Source organism: Lutra lutra, chromosome 2 (genome assembly GCF_902655055.1).
Source record: "Lutra lutra chromosome 2, mLutLut1.2, whole genome shotgun sequence".
Lineage (NCBI taxonomy): Eukaryota > Metazoa > Chordata > Mammalia > Carnivora > Mustelidae > Lutra > Lutra lutra.
Window position 1 is genome coordinate 206,077,169 of NC_062279.1, and position 22,562 is coordinate 206,099,730.

A 22,562-nucleotide genomic window follows, 5' to 3' on the forward strand; every position below is an offset into this window, starting at 1 on the left:
GTAGTTTGGGCTCAGTTCCTCATTTTTTTTTTCCATTTATTCATGCATGCACGCATGCTTTCAATAAATCTTTATTTGGGGCCTCTTATGTGGCTGTGAGGTCTTGGAGAGCATAGTGGTGAACAAAAAGAGGCATGAATCCTGTTCTTGGTGAGTTTTGGGACCTAGGTAGGGAGACAGAGTTTGAGAAATAATCCCAGTAATGAGTGTTTAATTGTAGACTAAGGCAAGAGCTCTGGAGAGAAAGAAAAATGTTCAGTGGTGTTCGAAGTAACAGAACTGCTCGAGACTAAGAGTTCAGCGGAGACTGCCCCAGCGAGGGACAAGTAGATGCTCATCAGCCTGAATGTGCCTCTTGGGATACTTGGGAGAACATTTCCCAAGGAAGGGCACACAGCTCGTGGGCAGAGGCCCTGAGAGGGGAGAGAGTGTGACATTCTGGGGGTTTAAAAAATAAACAACAAAAAGTCCGTGTCTGGAATATAGAAGGTTAAGCTGAACAAGGATGATCTTGGAGGGAGAGAGAGAGGCCACACCTCAGAGGCCCTGGAAGCGTCAGGATTTAGATCTTTATCCCAAGAGCAATAGGAACCCAGTGGAGGTTTAGATCTGGGGAGATGGTCTTTCATGAAGAACTCGTTAGCTGCAGGATGTGAGTGGATTGGAGGAGGAGGCCAAGGTGGGTGGGCTGTGGGGGAGGGGAATCCGGTGAGAAACATGCCAGGCTACACTGAGGAGGTCCTCCAGGGGAATGAAGAATGCAACCGTTTGGGCCAGGATTTGACAGAAGCCACCGTTTGTAAAGGAAGAGAAGACTGAACAAAAGAATAACTAGTTTTTGGGTTTCTTTTAAGATTTTATTTATTTATTTGTCAGAGAGAGAGAGCGCGTGCACAAGCAGAGGGGAGCAGCAGGCAGAGGGAGAAGCAGGACTTGATCGCAGCACCCGATCCCAGGACCCTGGGATCATGACCTGATCCAAAGGGAGACTCTCAGACTTTCTCCGTCTGAAAGACACTCAACCAACCGAGCCCCCGGGCGTCCCGAATAACTGGATTTCTTCGAATACAAACCATTTTGTGCCCTTCCACTGAGCCAAGATAGTTAATCTTCGTTATCCCTTATCTCTCCCCTCGACCCGTACCCAAAGCTGCTGACCGGAATGCAGGAGTTTTGAGTCCTATACCTAAATACTTCTGCGCCTTGGAATGATTCTAAAAATCTTGAAGCCTGTTCCCTTATGATCTTTAAGGTGTATGTACATAACATGATTAATACGGAATATTATGTTTATATAGTAGCCTTACTCATCCAGAATGACTGGTGATTTCTTATGTAATTTGAACATGGGTTAAATAATTTTAGAGTTACATCTTAAATTATAGAAAGCATTTAAAGTCACATTTTCCATTATATACATAAATGCAATTGTCCAGAAAATGATTAACTCTTCTTTGAAAATATTGAAACGTAGGTGTAGGCCTTCTCTCTAAGGAGGATCCCCAGTGTTTGGTAACTGGGTAACTAATAGCCCATGAAAATGTTCATGGTTCTCTAACCCCCACTTCAAAAGACCTACTTTACAAAGAAACTCAGGATATCCTGGGATTAGAGGGAAGGAAAACGTGTCAGCCATGGTTGAAGTTATTTCCATATCTATTATACTTGCCTAAGTTCCTAGAGCCTTTTTAGAGAGAGCAGAGTCCTGTCCTGTATAATCTATGGGATAAATGCCATGAGATAAATCTCTCACATCGTTATAGTGTGTAAATCAATGTCCCAGGCATCACTCAATTCTACAATGGAATTGACCCACCAGAGAGCCTGTCAGTGATATACGACATCATACACATTCACCAATTTGTAGGATTTTATGTACTGATAAAATGGGATCTGAATGAATGTATTATAAATCACTCTAACTACTGGGATATAAAATTATTCTACTCTGCCATTCTTTTTGTTACTTAAAATTAGTGCTGGCACCATTAAACTCAACATAACATTAACAAAAGACCTGGTGATCTTTCCTCAAACCATAATTATTTAGGTTAAAACGTGCTTTACTTTTCTAACCTCTGCCCCATATTTCGTATCTTCTCCATCTATTTCTGACCCCCAAATGCACACCAATGTATTGATTTTCTCTTTTCTGTTTCAGGTCTCCCAGAATCGGTGAAATTTCACTTCACAGGTGACGATTTTAATAGTAATTTTGTTAGAAAATGGGATTTTTCCTTGCCTTATTAGTCCTTTTTGTTCCCTTCATCATTACTATTTTCTAAGAACTGCTTAAAAGTTATATAAGACAAGTTTTTCTGGAATAGTCTCATGACTAGTTAAATAGTAATAGCTTGAGTCTGTATTCATAGAAGAAAATTATCCATCCAGTATTCCAAAGATTAGGGTTGTTTAAGTCCTGTTTCAAACAGTCCCAGTATCTATTAAAAAGAGGTGATAGTGGTTAAGCTCTTAGCCTCTGGATGCAGACTGCCCCGGGGGTCAGTTGCTCTGAGAATGTTTCTTAACCTCTCTATGCGTGCTCACTCAACAGTGGGGATGATAACTAATAATCATACATATATAAAGCTCCCAGAACAATGATTGGTCCTGTCATTCCATGTGACACTGAGCTAATGGATCGTGGTGTTCAGTGTCTTGAACTGAGCCTTCCCTTGATTGCTTTGCTCCTGGAGGGAGATGAGCTGTGTGTGGAAGACCCCGGCATCCCAGCTTTGGGTCCCCACGCTGTAGAAGCTCCATGCCAGCGAGCAGACGTGTGGTCAGATCTGGCATCTCTGTAGAACAGCAGAGGGACAAGCTTTCTTGTTTTAGGTCTGGTGTGAGGATGGTTGGCTGTAGACGACACCCTAAGCTGCTGTTTAGTTGGGGTTGTGACTGTTCCATTGGAATCAACCACCCATAGGTCCTGTTCTATGCCATGTAGGATAAATTTTGGTTGGAGAGAAAAGACATCTCCTTCAAACTCCCAGACCTTCTTTCCTTCTCTGAGGATTTAGAATCACACTTGAATCAACAGTAAATTTCATTGTTGTGTCATTGCTTCTTTTTAATTGAGATGCAGTTGACACATGACGTGTAACAAGTTGAAATACAGCTTCGTGTTAGTTTCAGGTGTACAGCATCCTGACTCAGTATTTGGGTGTATTACAAAATGATCACGACAATAAGTCTAGTTAATATCAGTCACCATATATAGTTACAAATTATTTTTCTTGTAACTTCGGCATTTACTGTCTCCCTAATGTAATACTCTATTACTAACTGTAGTTACCATGCTGTACATTACACCCCTAAGACTTAGTCATAGCTAGAGGTTTGTACCTTTTGGCTCCCTTCAGCCATTTCAGAGCCCCCCCCCAACCCCACCCCACCTCTGACAACCACCAATTTGTTGTTTTCTGTAGTTCTAAGCTTGGGTTTATTCGTTTGTTTGTTTGGTTGGTTTTGTTTGTTTTAGAGCCCAGAAATCAATGAGATCATATGGTATTTGCCTTTTTCTGTCTGACCTGTCTCATTTAGCTTCATGCCCCCAGGGTCCATCCATGTTATTACAAATGGCAAGATTTTCCTTTTTTATGACTGAGTGATATTTCATTGCATATGTACGCGACCTTTTCATCATCTGTTCATCTGTCAGTGGACACTTAGGTTGCTTCCACGTCATGGTTATTGTCAATAATGCTTCAGTAAACATGGGGGTACATATATCTTTTCAAATTAGTGTTTTCATTCTTTTTTTAAGATTTTATTTATTTGAGAGAAAGAGAGAGCACGTGCACTGGCAGGGGGTGGAGAAAGGACAGAGGGAGAGGGAGAAGCAGACTTCCCACTGAGCAGAGAGCCCAACTCAGGACTCGATCCCAGGACCCTCGGGTCATGACCTGAGCCGAAGGCAGACACTTAACCGACTGAGCCACCCAGGCACACAAAGTGTTTTCATTTTCTTTGGATAACCCAGAAGCAGAGTTGCTGAATTATGTACTATTTCTGTTTTGTTTTTTTGTTGTTGTTGTTGTTTTTTCTTAAAGATTATTTATTTATTTATTTGACAGAGATCACAAGTAGGCGGAGAGGCAGGCGGGTGGGTGGGGGAAGCAGGCTCCCCACTGAGCAGAGAGCCCGATGCAGGGCTCGATCCCAGGACCTCAATATCACGACCCGAGCCAAAGGCAGAGGCTCAACCCACTGAGCCACCCAGGCGCCCCACTATTTCTGTTTTTAATTTTTTGTGGAAATGTCATACTATTTTCTATAGAAGCTGTACTAGTTTATATTTCTTCCAACAGTGCCCATGTGTTCTTTTCTCCATATCCTGGCCAACACATGCTATTTCTTGTCCTTTTGATAGAGTCATTCTAACAGGTGTGAGGTGATACCTCATTGTGGTTTTGGTTTGCATTTCCCTGATGATGAGTGATGTTGAGCTTCTTTTCATGTACCTGTTGGCCATCTGTATGTCTTCTTTAGAAAAATGACTATTCAGATCTTCTGCCCATTTTTTAACTGGATTGTTTGGGGGTTTTGTATTGATTGTATGAGTTCTTTATATATTTTGGATTTTAACCTTTCAGATATATAATTTGCAGATATTTCCCCCCACTTGGTAGTTTGGCTTTTCATTTTGTCAATGGTTTTCTTTGCTGTGCAAAAGCTTTTTAGTGTGATGTAGTCCTACTTGTTTGTTTGCTTTTGTTGCTTTTGCTTTTGGTTTCAAATCCAAAAAAATCATCCCCAAGGCTGATATTAAGGAGCTTCCGCCTTTGTTTTCTTCCAGGACTTTTATGGTTTCAGGTCTTACATTCAAGTATTTATCCATTTTGAGTTATTTTTTGTGTGTGGCACAAGAAAATGGTACCATTTCCTTCATTTGCATGAGGCTGTTGAGTTTTCTCAACACCATGGATTGAAGAGACTGTCTTTCTCCATTGCATCTTCTTGGCTACTTTGTCATAAATCAATTGGCCATATGCATGTAAGTTTATTTCTGGCTTCTCTGTTCTATTCCATTCATCTCTATTGATCTGTTTTTATGGTAATATTATGCTATTTTGATTACTACAGCTTTGTAATACAGTTTGAGAGAGCATGTGCGTCCAGCTTTATTCTTCTTTCTTAAGATTGCTTTGTCTTTTCCAGGTCTTTTGTAGTTTCATACAAAAGTAGAATTATTTGTCCTATTTCTGTGAAAAATGCCATTGGAAATTTGATGGGATTGTATAGAATCTGCAGACTGCATTGGTTGTTATGGACATTTTGACAATGTTAACTCTTCTAATCCATGAGCGTAGAATATCTTTATATTTATTTGTGTCTTTTTCAGGTTCTTTCTTCCAAGCACAGGTCTTTTATCTCCTTAAATTTACTCCTAGGTATTTCATTCTTTTTGATGCAGTTGTAAATGGGATTACTTTCTTAACATCTCCAAGAGCCTATTATTGAGGTATAGAAATGCAAGAGATTTTTGTATGGTTTTGCATCCTACAACTTTACTAAATTTTTTTATCAGTTCTAACAGTGTTTGGTGGCATCTAGGGTTTTCTGTGTATAATATCATGTCATCTGCAAATGGTGACAGTTTTACTTCTTCCCTTCCAATTTGGATGCCTTATTATTTCTTTATCCAGTGTTTTTTTATTATTATTATTATTAAAGATTTTATTTATTTATTTGACAGAGATCACAAGTAGGCAGAGAGGCAGGCAGAGAGAGAGGAGGAAGCAGGCTCCCTGCCGAACAGAGAGCCCGATGTGGGGCTCGATCCCAGGACCCTGAAGTCATGACCCGAGCCAAAGGCAGAGCCTTTAACACACTGATCCACCCAGGTGCCCCCAGTGTTTTATTATTATTGATGTGAACCCAGTATCAGCTCATTTCCAGTGGTCGGCTTCTAGATAATTCATACAATCAGTAATAATATACAACAGATTATGTAGTATTTTACACTTTATAAAGCAATTTGCAATATAAGTTGTCTCATTTAATCCTCGTAACCAGACTGTAAGGACAGGTATTATTTTTAGCATTTTAAGACTGGGAAAATGAAGGTTCATTAGAGTAAGTAATCTGCCCAGATCTCCAGTCCTGGTTAACAGTAGAGCCAAGACTTAAATACAAGTTTCTGACATGGAACATGGGATATTTTATTTAGTCTGGTCTTTATGTGTGTTGGTTGTGAAAAACAAGTATCATAAGAGTGTGCCTGTTTGGTTTCTAAACCTCAACTTTTACCTGAAAGCTTGAATAGGTGAAGGTGTTAACTATTACCTTCTCCAGGACTGTAAGTTAAATGGCCCTGGAACCTATTATACAGGGTAAAGGAAATAGATGTTGGGCTGACCTCAAATTAATTTATCTTATTTCTGCCTGAGGTTGGTTGGTTGGTTTCTTTCTTTTGTTGTTATTGAATGAATTTTTTTTAATTGTTCTAAAGATTGAATTTTTTTAGAGCAGTTTTACGTTTACAAAAAAATTGAAAGTACAGAGAATTCCCCATTCACTCTGCCCCCACACATACATAGGCATAGCATAATTTCTCCCTTGTCAACATCACTCGCCAGAATGGTACATTTTTTTACTAAGGATGACCCTACACTGACATGTCATAATCAACCAAAGTCTGTAGTTACTCTAGGGTTCATTCTTGGTGTTGTACATTCTGTGGGTTTTGGCCAGTGAATAATGACATTTATCTATCATTGTGATATCCTATAGAGTATTTTCACTGCCCTAGAAATCCTCTGTGTTCTCCTGTTCATCTCCCAGACCCACTTCCCACCTTTGGCAACCACTGTTCTTTTTACTGTCTTCCATAGTTTAGTCTTTTCCAGAAGGTCACAGAGTGAGAGTCACGCAGTATGGGGTCTTTTCAGATTGCCTTAGTTCACTTAGCAATATGCATTTAAGGGTCTTCTGTGTCTCTCCGTGGCTTTGTAGCTCATTTATTTTTAGTGCTGAATGACACTCCATTGTAGAGAAGTACCACAGTTTATTTCATCCATTTGTCTACTAAAGGACATCTTAGATGCTTCCAAGCTTTAGCAATTGTAACTAAAGCTGTTATAAACATCTGTACGCAGGTTTTGTATGGACCTAAGTTTTCAAATCCTTGGGGTAAATACCAAAGAGTGCAATTGCTGTATTACATGGTAAGAGTATATTTAGTTTTGTTTTTAAAAAAAGAGCCAAGCTATCTTCCAGAAGGGCTGTACCACTTTGCATTCCCACCGGCAGTGTGTAAGTTCCTTTTGCTCCACATCCTCACCAGCATTTGGTGGTGTCAGTGTTCCAGATTTTGGCAATTTTAATTGGTGCATAATGGCATCTTATAATTGTTTTAATTTCCGTGTCTCTGCTGACACATGGTGAGGAGCTTCTTCTCATGTGTTTATCTGCCATCCATGTATTTTCCTTGGTGAGATATCCATTAAGGTCTTTGGCCTGTTTTTTAATTGGGCTCTTTTTTTATTGTTGGGTTTTATGAGTTCTTTGTACATTTTTAATAACAATTCTGTATCAGATGAGTCTTGAAAATATTTTCTTCCAGTTTATGGTTTTTCCTTTCATACACTTGACATTGCTTTTCATAGAGCAAAAGTTTTTAATTTTAATGAAGTCCAGTTTATCAGTGATTTCTTTCATGCATCGTGTCTTTTGTGTTTTATCTAAAGAGGCATCACCTTTCCCAAGGTCATCTCATTTTCGCCTCTGTTGTCTTATAGGAGTTTTATAGTTTTGCTTTTACATGTAGGTCCATGAGCCATTTCAAGTTCATTGTTGTGAAGGGTATAAAAGTTTCCCTTTTTTTAAGGAGAACATTTTTTGGAAACTGGTAGGAAGCCATCTCCTTTAGCAGAGTTTTGTGAGAGAAAATGTTAAATTGGGCACATACTGAGCTAAGGTGGCAACAAGCCCGAGCCCGGACATTGACCCAGAGTGAGGAAGAACAGCTCATTTGGTCGATCGGCTAAGACAGGAAGGGAAGCTGACGTTCCTGACCGGACTGCTTCAGACCAAGCCCAGACGCTCTGCAGAGCCATCCTGAGCAAGGGAAATACACGAGGCAAGTGGTGCTCGCAGGGGGCCTCTGACCCAGAGAGGCAAACTGACTGTTTCTCAGAGAAATCAGAAACATTGCTTAAAGGGACAGCTAGACATATAATTGCTGACATTTTGATTGTAAGTTCTTATATTTGTTTACAAAACTCCGCACCCCGTTGATATATTTTCTAGTTACAAAATATGTGCCAGAAAATAGCTTTCTTCCATTTACTCACAGAGGGAAAGATACACGTCGGTCACACTGCTGGCTGTGTGGTATTACCGAGACTCTGAAGTTTCCGGGCCTTTCCCTCCCTCTTCTGCAGCAGTAAGGATGGTGAAGGCTCCCTGAGGCTCTCTCCCCACCCCCCGCTTAAAAGTGAAGTCAATGTAAAACATTTCAAAAAGTAAAATTATATCTCACAATAGTGATTTTTATTTAAGGCACGTGTCCTTAACTTAGATCCCAGAAGCCTCAGAGAATCAGCATCTGCTGAAATTTGTGGAAAAGTTCCTGTGTTTGTCCCCCAAGCCTCCAAACATTAGGAATTATCTGTTCCTATCTTTGATGTTCCAGAGAGGAGGTTGAGCATAAACAAAGAAGCAGGGGCAACCATCATGACATTTGGCCGAATGACCAGAGCCATAAACCTTCATTCGCAGGGGGAGTGTCTCCTCCTTCAGTAGGGCTATTTCTGGACTGCTCTAGGACAGCAAGTGCACCTTATAAAAACCCAGCCATATCCTTTAGATCTGTTCTCAGGGAAAAAACAAATCTAAAGCCCAAGTGGGATCATTACTAGCAGCTGCTGAGCAGCCCTTTACTTTGCTTAAGTAGATGTCAGCCTCCTACGGACTTGCTGCTGAGTCCAGAAGAAGGGGACAAAGGAAACCGGCCCAGATGCAGGCAGAGTTCACATTTAGAACAATCAACAGCAGCGTTTTCTCCATAGCCACTACTGATAAACACATTGGTGAACTGGTGGTACAGATGTTCTTCCAAACCTGGCTTTAGAGACTCGAGGGTGCTTTAAGGTCCGGGAAGGCGGGAATCAGAGTCAAGCACCAGACAGTTCTGCTTCCGTTTCCCTCAGGTGACGGGCGTTCACTTGGATGTCAGACAATCCAGGGAAATAAAATCTTAAAGTCATTGTTCTACTTACAAAGTATCTTCCGTTTATTGCAATGTGTGTGACAATCAGGTAAAAACCAAATAGGTCTGCTTGCTTCCTGATAATTGCCTTCTGAGATACTTGCGTGGGTATTTTCTGTCCTTTTTAAAAAGCTCTTTCCTCATGAGACAGATGTGTCATTTCTAAACGAGATCTCTTGAAAGAAAATATTTTCCCAAGACATGAGGAGAATGAATCAAAAAATAATTCCATAAATAAGAGTCTTTTAATTTTATTTTTAGATTTTATTTATTTATTTATTTGAGAGAGAGAGAACACAAGCAGGGAGAGTGACAGAGGGAGAGGGAAAAGCAGACTCTCTGCTGAGCTTGGAGCCCAAAGCGGAGCTCGATCCCAGGACCCCGAGATCGTGACATGAGCTGAAGGCAGATGCTTAATTGACTGAGCCACCCAGGTGCCCCTCATAAATAAAAGTCTTTACTGGCATCATCTAAGGGGGCAGATTTTGTATTACTTTCTTTTCCACTAACATTTACCAGTATCACTTTGTTGTGGAGCTTGCTTTATAGAATGACGTTGTTATTATGGTCCTTTAGCCTTTTCATTATCCAGGAGAGAAAACTTCGTTAGGAGAGCTCACAGGATCTTCCTTGCTTGCTTATATTTTCCATTTGTGAGCATCGCTTCAAAGTGTCCAGGTGATCTGAAAATCTCCTGGGAAGCACCTGCTGGTGACCAGGCTACACGTCAGTGTGCGTGTGTGTTTATCCTTTCCAGTTTCAGATGGAGCCCACACAAGTCCGGAGATGGTCCTCACCATTCATTTGCTTCCCGCTGACCAGCACCTGCCGGCATTCCGGGTCACAGCTCCCCTGCTTGAGGTCAGCCCAGGAGGCAGTGCTGCTATAGGTAGGAACTGAGCCTAAAAGAAACATGCCTCTGGGAATGGAACCGTATTTCAGCAGCAGTCCCTGTTTAAACCTCTTGATGGTTGCCAAGAAAGAGTGACCTCTTCTTCCAGAAGGGATATGCCTTCTCACCTGTGTCCTTCCCTCTGCCCATTTCCACGCAAATAGAAGCAGCCCAGAGAGAAGGAAATAAGCCCTTCCCAGGCCAGTGTTCAGTGATGGAGCACAACACAGAATGTGTTTTCCGGCAGAGAAGAGAAGGGAGGGGAGCAGTCTCAGTGGCTGCGTTTGTTTTCTGTCTAGAAGGTGAGAGCAACAGGAGAAATGACAGATCACAGTAACCTTCGGAAGCTGCGAAGCTTCTGGGCTCGGTTATTCTGTACATGGTTTTATTCAGCTCTCAGTGTACTTACTCTTTAGCAGTTTCCTTATTCTTCCACCTAGTGAGTTTTAAAAGCAAACAGTGGATGTTGTGAGGTTTGTTAGCTGTGCTCTACAGATTCTTATCCAGTTTCTCCCCCTGAGTATTGGCCTGAAATTAATTATCATCCAATTTCTAAACAAGTCTCATGTACAAAGACAACGGCCATGCCACCCTGTTCTTTCTCACTTCTGTGATGGCCCTAGCAGCCATTTTTTTTTTTTTTTTTAAGATTTTGTTTATGTATTTAACAGACAGAGATCACAAGTAGGCAGAGAGGCAGGCGAGGGGGGGAGCGGAGCAGGGAGCCCGATGCGGGGCTCGATCCCAGGACCCTGGGATCATGACCTGAGCCAAAGGCAGAGGCTTAACCCACTGAGCCACCCAGGCGTCCCCCACCCCCAGCAGCCATTGTTAAGATAACTTGGCTCTTCTGTGGATTCAGAAAAAGAAGGGCATAAATAATGAAAAGCCAAAGCAGTTTCTGGGAGCATTTTTCTGGACGAAAACCTACCTCAGCCGGTCAGGACTGACCTATATGTCGGCCTCATTTGTATGGAAAGGTGTTCTTAATTCAGAACTACCTACTTACAAGTTAACTTTGGGAAGTAAGTTAACAACTTGCAATTTGGGAATTGACTATATCATCAGTTTTCACTCTTCTGTGGTTGACCGGAAGTCAACGGTGCCTTGTTACAACCATCAGATTGCCCGCAGTGTGGCTTCCAGCACCCTGTAGCTGTAATGTAGGCAACACATACTGTTTTGAACATACACGTCCTCTCACAGTGACCTGTCTCCTGACTGCAGGACTTCAGCTGGTAATAAGAGACACCGAGACTGCTCCTGAGGAACTCCTCTTTGAGCTCCGGAAACCTCCAGAGCATGGTGTCATCCTGAAGTACACAGCCGAGCTCCAAGGGCCCATGGTCACAGGTAACTGCTTCCTCTGTCACTGGCCTCCTTGAAGGGTTTCTTCTTCTAGTTTTACATCTCAGACCAGAATTAAAGCAAGTCCATGGAACGAACGATGAGGAGAGACTTCGAAGGAGCAATTTTTAGTTCTTAGTCCATTGGCTGAAAGATTTGGGACTTCTTTCTCTGCACCCACAAGCCAAAACAGTGAAGCTGTTGCCTCAAATTGTGGGTGAAATTGGTTGAAATTGGCTGATTTATCTGGAGTAAATGCATTTAGAACCACCTCATACGAAGCATCAGGTGCCACTTTCCTGTGGTTAGGTCATGGAGATGAATTTGTCTGCCTTAGTTTGCTATGTTAATTTTCACAGTCTCCTTAGCACTGAAACTCTGACAGTGTAAACGACATGTGTCTTTATCCATAAAGAAGGAAACACATTTTTTAAGTAGTATCTTCGTGATATAACACTGTGGTAGATCATGGGACCAGCTTTCCAAAGTCATATTTCTTGTACTTTCTTCAATTATAGAAAAACAATACATGTTGACTGTTTTAGAACACAGCTCAATCTAATTGTGTAATAGTTAGCCCATACACATCAAAGTGAATATTATCTCTTTCAAAGTAGTCACTTTGGGATGCTATATGCTTATTTCAACAACCTGTACTTTCTCAGAAACCTTTATATAATTCCTAATAGTGATGTAATCATGCATTCTTTTGAATATCCCTGCAGAGAGAGGGGTACAAGTCTTTGACTTTGAAGTTAGATAGAATTTGAAGAACAACCAACAAGGATTTGGGAGTCACAAAGGCAGATTTTTAAAAATTTACTGAACATAAGAAATATCATCAGAATAGATTTCTAGCATCCTAAGGGAACTACTTAAGGAGCTTTACCAGTCAGAACCCAGTTGCCTTAACATTGTATTTAACCTATACTGTGTAACCAATATATACTATCTAAAGATGTTTATAAAATATTCGCTTTATTACTTTTTATAAAGCACAATACCACTAGCACCAGTAAATCACAATAACACAGTGTCAAAAGAGAAGACTTAGAAGACAAATACAGAAAATGAATAAATTCTTTAGTCTCATTCATAACACCAATTACTAGAGCCAATAATCTGTCAGGAAGTAGAGTTGAACATAACATCCAAGAAGACCAATTCTTCAGTTATACTCTCTGGAATCCTTGGGGCCCATGACACTATAGGCATTTCTTGTAGAAAGGGTTCCATGACCAAACAACTTTGGAATGCTTTAATATTTCCCTATTGAAGATTCTAAAATTCTAATAAATCCTGTAGTTCAAAAAATTATTAGTTTTAAATTTTGTTTAAACCTGTTTTTCCCAAAGTTATATGACCTTGAGACTTTTTCATACACCTGTGAAATTTGTCAAAAATTCATACTCCAGACCTACAACGTTTGGTTTCTAACTTTAAGTCTGTTTTTAAATTTTTAGGTATTTTTGAATTTAGAAAAACCTTATACTCCCAACTAAAACTACAGATCCATCAACCATAATTTATTTTCTTAATTTTTTTCAAAATTTTCCATGTCAAGGTTAGATCCAAGATTAAGTTGTCCTAAAGAGCAGAGGCTTGACCTTTATTCTCTAGAACTAAGAATGCTGACTGGATCTCACAGAAGCAGATTTGAGCTCAGTATGATTAAGAATTTAAACAAAGCTATCTCCAGTGGGATTAGCTGCCTTGTAAAGCAGTGAGCCTCCCACCCTGAGAAGTGTTGAAGGACAGGCTGAATAACCCCCTTTCAAGAGTGGCATAAAGGGAATCCTACATTGGGTGTGTGGTTGAGCTAATTAACTTACAACTCCCAGAGTATATGATCCTATATGTACTTTGAAATCCTGAGAACAAAGGTGTTATATACATGAAAAGCGTTATTCCAGAAGGAATTGGCTTTGCAATCTGTCTCCCTCTCGGAAGGTGACACCTTCACATATGAAGATATTGAGAAAAATGTTCTGCAGTACCTACACGACGGCTCCTCTGCCCGGGAAGACAGCATGGAGATCTCAGTCACAGATGGCACGTCAGCGACAACCGTGGAAGTGAAAGTGGAGGTGTCACTCTCAGAGGACCGGGGGCCTCAGCTGGCTGCTGGTGCCTCTCTGAGTATCACCGTGGCCAGTAAAAGCACAGCTGTAATCACCAGGTCACACCTCGCTTATGTCGTAAGTTCTTCCCTGTGTCGTCTTGTTCACTGCACCCTCTCCCTGGGCTTGACTAGAGAGCAGTGCCATGGTTGAAGATTCAGGGCATCAGGTAGGTGGCCATACAAGGAAGTTTCTTCTCAGCCTCCCAGAGCTCCACTCCATTGTTTATTCTGGCTGCTCCCCACATCTCATGAGCAGACGAGGGAACGAGTGGAACTTTGATGGAAACACAATGAGATTGTGTAGGGATGGGTGATGGTCAACAGGAAACAGTGCCTATGCCGGAAAAGCCTGAGTCCCCATTTTTTAAAGCTCCATCCATAATATTTCAAATGGCAATTTTGAGGAAAGAACACTTTAGAAGAACACACCTGATTTATGACTAATAAGTAATAATATTTCATGGCCCACTGAGAGGAAGCCCACTTTCACCAGCTTTGGTCTCAGGGCCAGATCTAGACAGAATGCTGGCACATTCCTTTGGCAGTACCTCTCTGCCAGGCTTCCTAGGCATGATGCCTGACTCACCCTCCATCCCATGCCCCAAAAGAAGCCCTGTATTTAGGGGAGCAAGGGTAGTTTGAGGGACACCAGGGTTTTTTTTCCATCTGGCCCTAACTTGCTAAGTGACCCTGGTAAATTACACTCCTCTCTCCTGGAACTAAGGATAAAGAGGATAATTAATTTTATTTTTCAGTTATGTGTGTTGTAAACATACACATATTCGCTATGTAAACATAATAGTTCTGACAAATACCTTGAAAATAATGATGGTTATTTGAATGGTAATCATTCTTAGTATTGAATATTTCCTTACCAATGTTAAAATTCCCACCAATGACCTGGGCTTTTCCTTTCTTTCGTTGGTTTGTTTGTTTGTTTGTTTGTTTGTTTATACCATATAGTTTTAAGTAATCCTTTTCTGGGCTAAAGAGTCCAGCTGTAAAATCTAGTCCTGGATAGTAGCATGTGAGATAAAGCATTGGCCTGGGAACAATTGCTTCAATTGCTTTAGCACAGATTTTCCCCTCAAATTGTCTTTTCTTAAATTATGGGAAACTGCATTCCACCCTGATTCTTCTCATGGGTCTAGTATAGTTTCAGAACAGCTTTGGTTTTGGGTTTTTTTTTTAACTGACAGGTGATTTTTACCATAGGTTATGGTCTTCTGAATCTTATGAAACTCCATGAATTCATAAAAATGCATGAATACTGATTTAATCAATAGATCACCAAGGCTTGAAAAATGTTTGACAGGCCAAAATAGCTCTCCAGGACCAGTTCCTGCCCATTAACTGCATATTATAAGCTGCATATCAAAATGCGAGCCCATTGGCAACCGAACATGTATTTTCAGAAATTGATTGAATGTGAATTTACCCACTAGAGCAGAAAGACTCCAAAAGAACTGTTTGAGCCTGCTGAAAGCATAGCATATTTTAAAGACTTAGCTAAGTTATATACTAACTTTCTCTGAGGGTTGTAGAAGAATTTTGTATTTAGTGTCATGGGGAAAATTTTTCCAGATATGCATAGTTAGTAAGTTTGCAGTGAACATCCAGAAAGGTTGGAAAAGCCGTCTGAAATGCTGGTCGTAAATGGAACAGAATATAAAAGCGTAGGAACAGGCGAGCCTGTTTTTAATTAGTGTGTTATTAACTGCAGGAGGGTGACATGGTGTCAAGAAAGACAAAAGGCAAAAGTGGGATCCTGTGTGATTTGTTTCTAAATGATGGTTTCCTAACAGTTTGCTATGCACTGCAGGTAAACAAGTTGTGGGGGGATGTTTTGTAGTTAGAATGGATGAGTTTTAAAACAGGCTTACCACTTACTAGCGTAATAACCCCTGCCAGGGTACTTAACTCTCTGGGACTCAGCTTTCTCTTCTATAATGTGGGAGAAGAAGATAGAAGATTAATCTTAAAAAGCTAATGGTATTTCTGTGCACCAGCCCAAAATACAATAGTTCAAAATATGATACTATCTCTAATAGCATCACATAAAACATATCCAGGGGTAAATATAACAAAAGATGTGTAATTTCTAGGGAAAACTGATACAATGAACAAGTAAAAAAAATCCAAAAGAATGTCTTGACAAAGTATTAGAAATAAAGGGAGCATTTACAAGGGGTCAGATAGAAGACAGACAAAGCAATAGCATTGCTAGACATAAGCAAAAAGTAGCCAGTAAATGTAACTAAAATGATGCTGCTGCTTACAAAAGCATTATAAAAATCATGTTTGTTTGACTAAATCTAACAAAAACTAGACAGGACTTCTACGGGGAATGTTATAACACTTACTTAATTGACAAACATTTAAAAAACACTCAATAAATAATGAGACATGCCATATGCATGAGCAGGAAGATTTAGTAGCAAAAAAGGTATCAGTTCTCCTGCACACTGATCTTTCCATTCCATTGAGTTCCAGTCAAATGCCCAGTGCACTTTTTATGGATCTTAATAAGCTGATTTTACAATAAAGAACGAAGGGCCAAAATTCTGCAAAAGAATGATAGGAGAGCAGGGGCTTGCCCTATCAGGTATCAGGAGTGATTATACACCTGCACTGTTTAAATCAGTTAGCCCAGGAATACAATAGATAGAGTCCAGAAACAGACCGACACACGGAACTGTGACGTAAAACAGACCGAGTAAGCCAGATCAGTGGAAACGGTAGGAACTATTTAAAATCTAGACCTGTGCAAAATGGTCGTTCATATGGATAAAAAAAGAACATGTAGTTCTCCCTCACACTATACACAGAGATTAACTTCAGGCAAATCAAGCACTGAAACTCTATAATTCTTTGTGGCAAATAGATGAATATTTTTAGATATTGGGAAAGGAGAGAATTTTTTAAACAAGAAACAAAAAGTGCTAACTGTAAAGAAAAGATTGATAAACTTGACTATATTAAAATTAAATTTCTATTCCCCCAAACACAGCAGAAATACAAAAAACAGACAAGTTACAAATTGGAAACAGATACTTGAAATACATATAACCAAAAACAAAGAAAATATAAAAAATGTCTGCAGATCAAGAAGAAAAAATAACCCAGGAGAAGAATGAACAAGAGACAGTAACAGGAATTTCAGAAGAGAAATCCATAGGGCCAATAAATATAAAAAGAGATAATCACTTTTTTAGGCATCAAGGGAAGCAAAAAAGACTACATACCATATCATACCAATTCAACTGGCAGAAATTTAAAAGTCTGAAAGTACCAAATGTTGGAGAGGAGATGGATCTGCAGAAGGTTCTTTGCTGATGGAAGAGTCAACAAACCACTTTGGGAAAGAATTTGGCATTTTCCTGTGAGGAAGAGCGGTCGTATACCCTCACCATTCCACCCCTAGATTCCTCTCCAAGAGAAAGTTTCATATGTATACCAAACGACATGCCCAAGAAAACACAGAGCAACAGTGTTTGTAGTAGCCAAAATACTGAATCGAGACAAATGCCCATCAACAGGGTAATATAACCTGTGATGCACTTCCTCTGTGGGATATAGAGATGAACCGTTGCTGCGTATAATGATATCAACAGATCTCAGCGGTCCACTACTGAGTAAAAAGGAAAGTAAGTCCCACAAGGGGAAAGTCTAACTCTTTTTTCATCAGTTTTTGAAAAACAACTAAAAAGACGTTGTAGTAATATATCAAATAATATCAAGGAATTTCAAGGAAATGAGAAATAAAACCCAGGGTGATGGGAGGCCCAAGGCCCAAGGAGTTCCAAGGAGGAACACACACATAATTGTTAATTATCAGTGTTCTAGTCCTTGTGTTGAATGGTGGGTCAATAGATGTATAAGCAATAAAAAGAAAATGAAAAAATCAATTCAAAAGGGGTAAGAAGGTAGGAAAATTACAGGAGAACAAGTCTACATTCTTATGAGATTTTATGTATCCATAATATCTTAGATTGGCAAAGTAGTAATTTTCTTTAATTATAAAAATAATTAATAATTATTTTCTGAAATTATGCTAGCATTTTCAGAAGAAAAAACCTAGCTGATTTCACACTTTTTCAAACCAAGCAGTCATTTGAGATTTGAAACATTAAAATAAATCTGCCTGACATTGAAATAAGCATTTTTTTTTTTTTGCCAAATTTGCCAATGTGGAATTTTGAAGCTATTCATTCTAATCAAGAGGCAGGAGCTCTGTCCTTGTAATTCATCACCATCTCACAAGATAATACCTTAGAACTCTTAGCTGTCTTTTAAAAATTCTCTCTCAGAGGGTACTCACAGTAATTCTAGGAAGTAGTCTGTTGGAAGGCTGCCTATTGTATTTGATAACCCATGTGGAAAAATAGAGAACCTTCTAAAGTATTAATTTAGGGGAAATTTTCTGAAGTTTTGCAGCTTTGATGAATTTGAGTTTCCTCCCTTCATTGTGTCAGGTGATGTAAGGAGATATGGAAAATTCTGTGACCTTGCAGTGAGGCTCTGACCTGTCGATTTGAAAAGGCCCCTAGAGAAAAGGCCCCAAGAACTGACTAACACCCTCTGCCCCAGACCGCCCGGTCTCTATGCCGAGCACATTCCTGATCCATGCTTCAACCAGCTCTACAACGAAGGCTGGGAAATTTGCATTTCAAAGTACACTTGGTACTTGGCATGCAATATTTCTTTTCATTGTTGCTGTGGCAAAGTGCAGAGTGCCCCCATGTTCACAGCCAACTGCTCTAAAAGACGAATGACTCAGGGAAGCTCTCCAAGAAGATGTTGCCAGCCTCCTAGATATTTCCACAATATCCTTAAAGACAGAGGAAATTGTTCATTAAGACATACAGCTGTTGTCCGTGGAGAAACACAGAAAGCCAATTTTATTTCTTAATAAGCCATGCAGAAGGAAAGGAAAATTGTCTTTGTTAAGATTGGTCATCTCGGGGGTTGAGTATCTGTGGGTTCCATCATCCCAATGAAACGAAATCCGTAAGATTTCCTGAATTCTTCTGTTATGCTAAAATTTTTCCCATGTCAAATATTACTTAAAGTGAGTCACTGGCTAAGCTAAATGACTTCCCTTCTTTCTCTTTCACAGAATTTTCTTTCTCATTGTATTACATGTTATAATGGAATTTTACCAGTTTCTAAAAAGCAAACCATCCTTTGACACTCTGAAGGAAGCCTACCACTGTGTTTATGGGACGGTGACTTATGTCTCTGACCACATTTTGTTCTTCACTAGATGCATGTCATAAAAGCGCAACCCTGTGAGGCTCCTACAGGACCAATAGGGCATCTCTTTGTTTTATGCCCCATGCCTAAAGTGCATTTCCTCACTGTTATCTTGAGCTACTCTTAAAAGAAGACATTATCCAAGAGGTATTTTACAAAGAATAAATAATGGGATTTTCATGCACTTTGAAATGGCGTTGCTTTATCACAAATGGAAAGAGACCTTTTCAGCTGGCAGAGAAGTAAGCATGATCTTTACCTACTGGACATATTTATTCCTACAAGTGTGTGTTCATGTCTTGCCTCATATTTGCCCAATTAGGATGATTCTTCCCCCGACTCAGAGATCTGGATTCAGTTAAGTTCCCTGCCCACGTATGGTGCTCTCTTAAGAGTGTCCGGACCTGAGGTAGAAGAGCTCTCCGAGGTCTCCAACTTCACAATGGAAGACATCAACAACCAGAAAATTAGGTATACAACCACTTTGTATTACTTGACAGAGTTTGTAAAAATTGTATTAAAATATTTAAGCAACTGACCGGTAGTCCCTTGAAAAATTATATTGCCGCATTTTTAAACAGAGATGCAGCCGTCTTACGTGGCTTGTCCTGGAGCTCATTCATTTGATTCTGCCCTCCCCTCTGCAGGTATTCCGCTGTGTCTGAGACTGACAGTCTGGCTACTGATGGCTTCCATTTCTCTGTCTCCGATATGGACCGCAACCGTCTGGACAATCAGATGTTTACCATCATGATCACGCCTGTTCAGAACCCGCCTCCAGTCCTTGCGTTTGCTGACCTCATCACGGTAAATGGTTCTCAGAGCAATGGGCAGTGAGTGCGATGCAGAGATGAAATCTCTTCTGATGTAAATACAGGATTTCTACCTGAATCGGCTGCCAAGTTCTTCCTCCAAAGTGTCTAGGCAATTGTGTCGAGATACACAAACTCAATCATGAGTTTTTCAGAAAGTGTGAGAAAATATATGCAGAAGATCAAATAATTGTATTTACATTATCTAGTCAAAAAAACATTCATGTGCTAGACATAAATGCTAAGTGTGTGTAGTATTTTGTATACTATACTAGGTACATATAGTAATGGAAGTAAAATTATAAATGGAATATATCTTTCAGGAGTTAAAAATCTAATGCTTCCAAGAACTAAAATATGGGGAGATGGACAATGTCCCCAAGTCACTTTTTAAGCTAATATTTATTACTGTAAAGGTTATTTATACTTCCTAGGGGTGGGGAGGGAGGGGGCCATAAGATATGTCCCGTTCATGAGGTTACCCAGACCTGAGTTCAAGTGCTGCTTCTGTTACTTACTAGCTGAGTGACCCTGGACCAACGATATAATCTTTCTTAGCCCCAATTTCATCTTTAAACTGTAACTATTCCTGTTACCTAAAGGATTGCTAACAAAATACCATTTAAATCCCCCAGTACATACCAACACATGGGAGGGATTCCATAAAAGTTAATTCAATCTCCTTGTCCTGCTCCGTGTACATGCCACATGCCAAAAACTCAAAGAGTTTTTCTGGTTTTGCCAAGCAACTAAAAATCCGTAAAACTGACTTGTTTCCAAATGGTTCTGATATTGCATACCCTGGGAACCCATTTGGCTCTTCTCCATCGCCAGAGTCAGGGTGAGCTTCCGCTCTGTACCTCGTAGATCTTCCTACATCTGGCCAAGCATTGTTCAGAGTGGAAAGGCTCAGGCGCCCCAACAGGCCAGCAGAGCACCAGGATCAGGTCACGGGGTTAGCATACAAAGCAGGGCCCTAAAGGAAAAAAGTTAGGTCCAGCAAGTGCTTTTACTAAGATGGATTCATTTTCCTCCTTAACCTTAAGGTGAGCCCTCACTTTGAGATGTGGGGAGGAAGCCCTTTCCTCCTGCACCCCTATCAGTATGTACCCTAAGGGGATGAGCGGGACTTTCCTGCTGGGTGGGGGCACCTGCCGGACAGTCACCCTCCCAGTACGCGAGGGAGGACGGACGGGTCATCCCCGGGCTGTAGGCTTTGGAACTACGGGAGGGAAGCAAGGCAGCGGTGCCTCCGTGCAGCTGTGCTCAGGTGGGGGTTAGAACAGGCCAGAGCCGCTTCATAACCAGATCCGTCACGGAGGCGAGCACCGCTCTGAAGGGAGACACAGGAGTCCGGTGTCGGAATGCAGCTCTGCGAGGCGCGGAGCGATAGCCGGCCCGGCCGCAGCACGTTCTTCATCCCGTCTGCAGAGGCTTTGCCTCCTCCAGGCAGCGGAGCTGGCGCTGGGAGGTGCCCCCAGGCAGCACTTTCCAATCCAGCTCTTTTCGCGGCAGCTCTGTGCCACCGCCCGGGCACTGCACAATCTCTTCTTTCGTAGGTCGACGAGGGAGGGCGAGCCCCACTCTCCTTCCACCACTTCTTCGCCGCCGACGACCAGGACAGCCTTCGGGGCGACGCAGTCATTAAGCTGAGCGCTCTGCCCCGATACGGCTGCATCGAGAACGCGGGCACAGGTAGGTGGTGGCCCAGCGACAGAGTCGCTCCAGACCCGGCGACAAGGGAGGGTGGGGGGAGCAGCTGCCTCCAGTCCAAGCTGGACGTGGGGGCTAAGGAGGAACAGATCCATTTCCAAGAAACAGGAGGGAGGGAGGTTCAGTCACTCAGAATCTCCTGAGCATTTCCTTCGTGCCAGGCACAGGGGTGTAACGGGACACAAAAGGAACAGACACCCCTACCTTCCTGTGGCCACAGACCCCGGGGGGGCGGGGGGACAGGTAAGAAGCCGAACAAAGGAGAAGATCGGGTAAGATGTAGGAGGCCCCTCAGTGCTGCGAGACAAGACAGCGGCGTGGGGGTCAGGAGCGCCAGTAACGGGGAGAGGAAGGACCCATGGCCTCGGAGCCCAGGGTCAAGGACATAAGGATGCCTGTCCTCCGCTGCGAGGCGGCCGTGGCTCACCTGAGCCCCTGCTCCGGGTTCAGCTCCTTCGAAGGCTGTGACATGGATTGGACGGCCGGCTTGTCCGTCTGTGATCCCTCAACATCCCCCCGCTCCACCATCTGCCCTGGACCCCCGCTGCCCTTGCTGCGTGTCACAGGGAAGGAGAGGCGAGACGGCGTGTCCTGTCCCCGGCCCCCCGAGACCGCAGTGACTGGCAGTTGAGACAGGTCCCGGCAGGTCACCGGCGGCTGCCTCTGCGGTGAGATCTCCGAGGGCTGGTGCGTGGCTCTAATGGGCGTGTCAGTAGCAGCTCCCGCAGAGAGGCCCTGGACTGAGCGTGTCTGGGGCCACATGGGGCCTGGGGTGGGAGCCTTGTCCCCTGAAATCCATTAAGCGGCGGCCGTATTTTCCTCCGGAAAACTGCGGGTCCTTCCCCCAATCTTGCCTTTCATTGCGGGCACTCGGATTTGTTTATCGCCGACTTAGATCTGTCTCAACACATGTTTGTGCCAGAGATGAAGGATGTGAAGGTGAGGGAGACACAGCCCCTGCCTTGAATGGGAGACAGAGAGGAAGACCGGTAAATGGCAGGAAATCAAACATGCTGGCACAGGGAAAGGGCCCAACCCTGAGGAGGTACACGGCGCAAAACAGTGAATTCCATCTGAGCAGGCGGGAATGGCTGTTGGAAGGGGAAGGGTTAGTGACCGTCTCACGGTGGGCAGAGGGAAGGGCATGGACAAAGGTGGGGAGACGTGAAAGGGTCATTGCCTCCCGTCTCTACCTCTTTTCTCTCC

At 42.0% G+C, this 22,562-nt stretch overlaps 1 protein-coding gene across 1 annotated transcript in view; it reads left to right on the forward strand.

The window, feature by feature from the left end:
- Positions 1-22,562, forward strand: part of FRAS1 (Fraser extracellular matrix complex subunit 1) — a 413,592-nt gene that overhangs the window by 304,527 nt on the left and 86,503 nt on the right. The window contains 7 exon segments of the mRNA XM_047719626.1: positions 2,162-2,194; positions 9,972-10,103; positions 11,334-11,459; positions 13,404-13,651; positions 19,154-19,302; positions 19,479-19,638; positions 21,203-21,338. Of these exon segments, the coding sequence (XP_047575582.1) occupies positions 2,162-2,194; positions 9,972-10,103; positions 11,334-11,459; positions 13,404-13,651; positions 19,154-19,302; positions 19,479-19,638; positions 21,203-21,338 (984 nt within the window).